The 2,500-nt window shown below is 44.9% G+C and overlaps 1 protein-coding gene across 2 annotated transcripts in view; it reads right to left on the bottom strand.

The window, feature by feature from the left end:
* The window catches only part of LOC143297090 (uncharacterized), a 70,482-nt gene that overhangs the window by 40,264 nt on the left and 27,718 nt on the right, over positions 1–2,500 (bottom strand). For both annotated transcript variants that reach the window (XM_076609265.1, XM_076609270.1), the window contains exon 3: positions 1–32. This exon is cut by the window's left edge and continues 179 nt beyond it. In XM_076609265.1, the coding sequence (XP_076465380.1) occupies positions 1–32 (32 nt within the window). The remainder of the gene's footprint in view (positions 33–2,500) is intronic.

Genomic DNA, 2,500 nt, shown 5'->3' with positions numbered 1-2,500 from the left:
CACCTTGACAGCAGGACACAAGAAGATGCTGGCTGAAACAAACAAACAAACAAAAACAAAATGAAGGACGACGCATGAGTCCCTTCCCGAGCACCTTGTGGAGAATGTCCCGCTGTCGTTAACTCTCTCCATACGAACGGCGAAAGAGACGACGTTAACAGCGTTTCACCCCAATTACCATCATCAAAATATTACAAGCGGAAGGCTCTTACACTGAAGAGGTGAACGTTGACAAAGAATACCACAATTCTGACGACGGAAGTTAAAGTCTAGGTCATTCAGACACCCACTGGACATCCGAGGGGTCTGTGTAGAGGAGAAGAGAGGACTGGCCGTACTGAGTGAGTTAATGTGGAGTGATGGCCTAGAGGTGGTAACGCGTCCGCCTAGGAAGCGAGAGAATCTGAGCGCACTAGTTCCAATCACACCCGGCAGTCACCAGTATTTTCTCCCCCTCCACTCAGTAGACCTTGAGTTGTGGTCTGGACGCTAGTCATTCGGATGAGACGATAAACTGAGGTCCCGTATGCAGCATGCATTTAGTGCACGTGAAAGAACCCGCCGAAACAAAAGGGTTGTCCCTGGCAAAATGCTGTAGAAAAAAATCCGCTTCGAACAGGAAAACAAATAAAATTTCAGGCAGAAAAAAACAAAGACAAAACAAAACAAAACAACAACAAGAAGAAAAAAGAAGAAGAAAAGGTGGCGCTGTCAGTGTAGCCACGCGCTCTCCCTGGGGAAAGAGCAGCCCGAATTTCACACAGAGAAATCTGTTGTGACAAAAAGAGTAATACAAATACAATATGGATCACACACGGGACACTGACGAAGCAGAATCTTTACAACTACCGAATCAGACAACGCAACACTGAACCTGAACTGAACTGACACCACACCGAAGCGCGGAGCCAGCGGCAGTGCAGGGTCCCCTCTCGTGTGTGGCCTCATGGCAAACCTCACACTGATAACTCCTATGAGGACGGCGAACACTGGGGAAGACAGCCTGGCCAGGGGTGGGCTGTGTTTGGAGGAACCGGGATGATAGGCGATGGTTGCAGCACACACACACACACACACACACACACACACACACACACACACACACACACACACACACTCACTCACTCATACACACACATGTAAATCAATATAATCTGATTTAAAAAAAAAATCATTCTAAACCCATACACCACTCGCCGTACACTCGCCCCGTATGTGGAGTGATGGCCTAGAGGTAACGCGTCCGCCTAGGAAGCGAGATAATCTGAGCGCGCTGGTTCGAATCACGGCTCAGCCGCCGATATTTTCTCCCCCTCCACTAGATCTTGAGTGGTGGTCTGGACGCTAGTCATTCGGATGAGACGATAAACCGTGTGCAGCATGCACTTAGCGCACGTAAAAGAACCCACGGCAACAAAAGGGTTGTTGACAAATAAGACTGCACGCAGGAAAAAATACAAAAAAAGAAAAAGAAAAAGAAAGAAAAAAAAAGGGTGGCGCTGAAGTGTAGCGACGCGCTCTCCCTGGGGAGAGCAACTCGAATTTCACACAGAGAAATCTGTTGTGATAAAAAGAAATGCAAATACAAATACAATTCCAGACCCGTCGGGCACAACAGCCACTGACTGGTCAGAGCACGGACATGACGAAACCGCGAGACAAGCAAACTACAGAAGATGGTCATCAGAAAATGGAAATTATTTGTAGACCACCTGATTTCTTTATTTATCAATTTATGTATATATACTTCTTTGTTACTTTTTTTTTTTTTTTTTTTTTTTGCGTGGGAAGTCGCGCGCGTGGGCTGATGATGCAGTGAGCCAAGGGGGGAGAGGGGGGGAGAAGAAGGGGGAAAAAAGAAAAAAAAAAAAAGAAAAAGAAAAGAAAGCTGCTGAACTGCCACAATCAGCAAGAGTTGATTCAGGGGCAGGGGCCCGAAATCCCCGAGGTTGTCTCGGAGCTCACGTGCCAGCAATAATGATACCCCCGGCTGTTGGCTTTCCTGGCTAAGCCATGATATCCTTCTCCCATCCAACTGATGAAGGAGGCCAGTTTGTAGGATACGACTGGATCATGATTCCTCTTTTTTGTTTGTTTGTTTGTTTGTTTGTTTAATTATATTTTGCATTTTTCTAGACGTTGAGAATTTCCGTGTTTTGTTGTTGTTGTTGTTGGTTTTTTTGGTTTTTTGTTTTGTTTTTGTTTTAATTTTATTTTTAGTCCCTGACATTGCTTTCATTGTCGGGACTGGCTGGTCCCATGCTAAAGTGTTTGAGAAAAGTAGTGGAAATTAGGTTAATTAAAAGCCAAGAAGATCAAGAAGACGACGACGACGAAGAAGAAGAATAAGAAGCAGAAGAACAAGGAAGAAAGAAAAGAAGAAAAACAAGCAAAGAAAACAAAAATAAATAAAAAAACCAGCATGGGAATTTTTAAATGGCTGTTGCCCGGAACTGAGTCGAAGCAGCATTCTTTTATCTTGCAAATGATCGGAGCTGAT

Source organism: Babylonia areolata, chromosome 2, assembly GCF_041734735.1.
Source record: "Babylonia areolata isolate BAREFJ2019XMU chromosome 2, ASM4173473v1, whole genome shotgun sequence".
Taxonomy (NCBI): Eukaryota; Metazoa; Mollusca; class Gastropoda; order Neogastropoda; family Buccinidae; genus Babylonia; species Babylonia areolata.
This window is presented reverse-complemented; position numbering and strand designations above follow the sequence as displayed.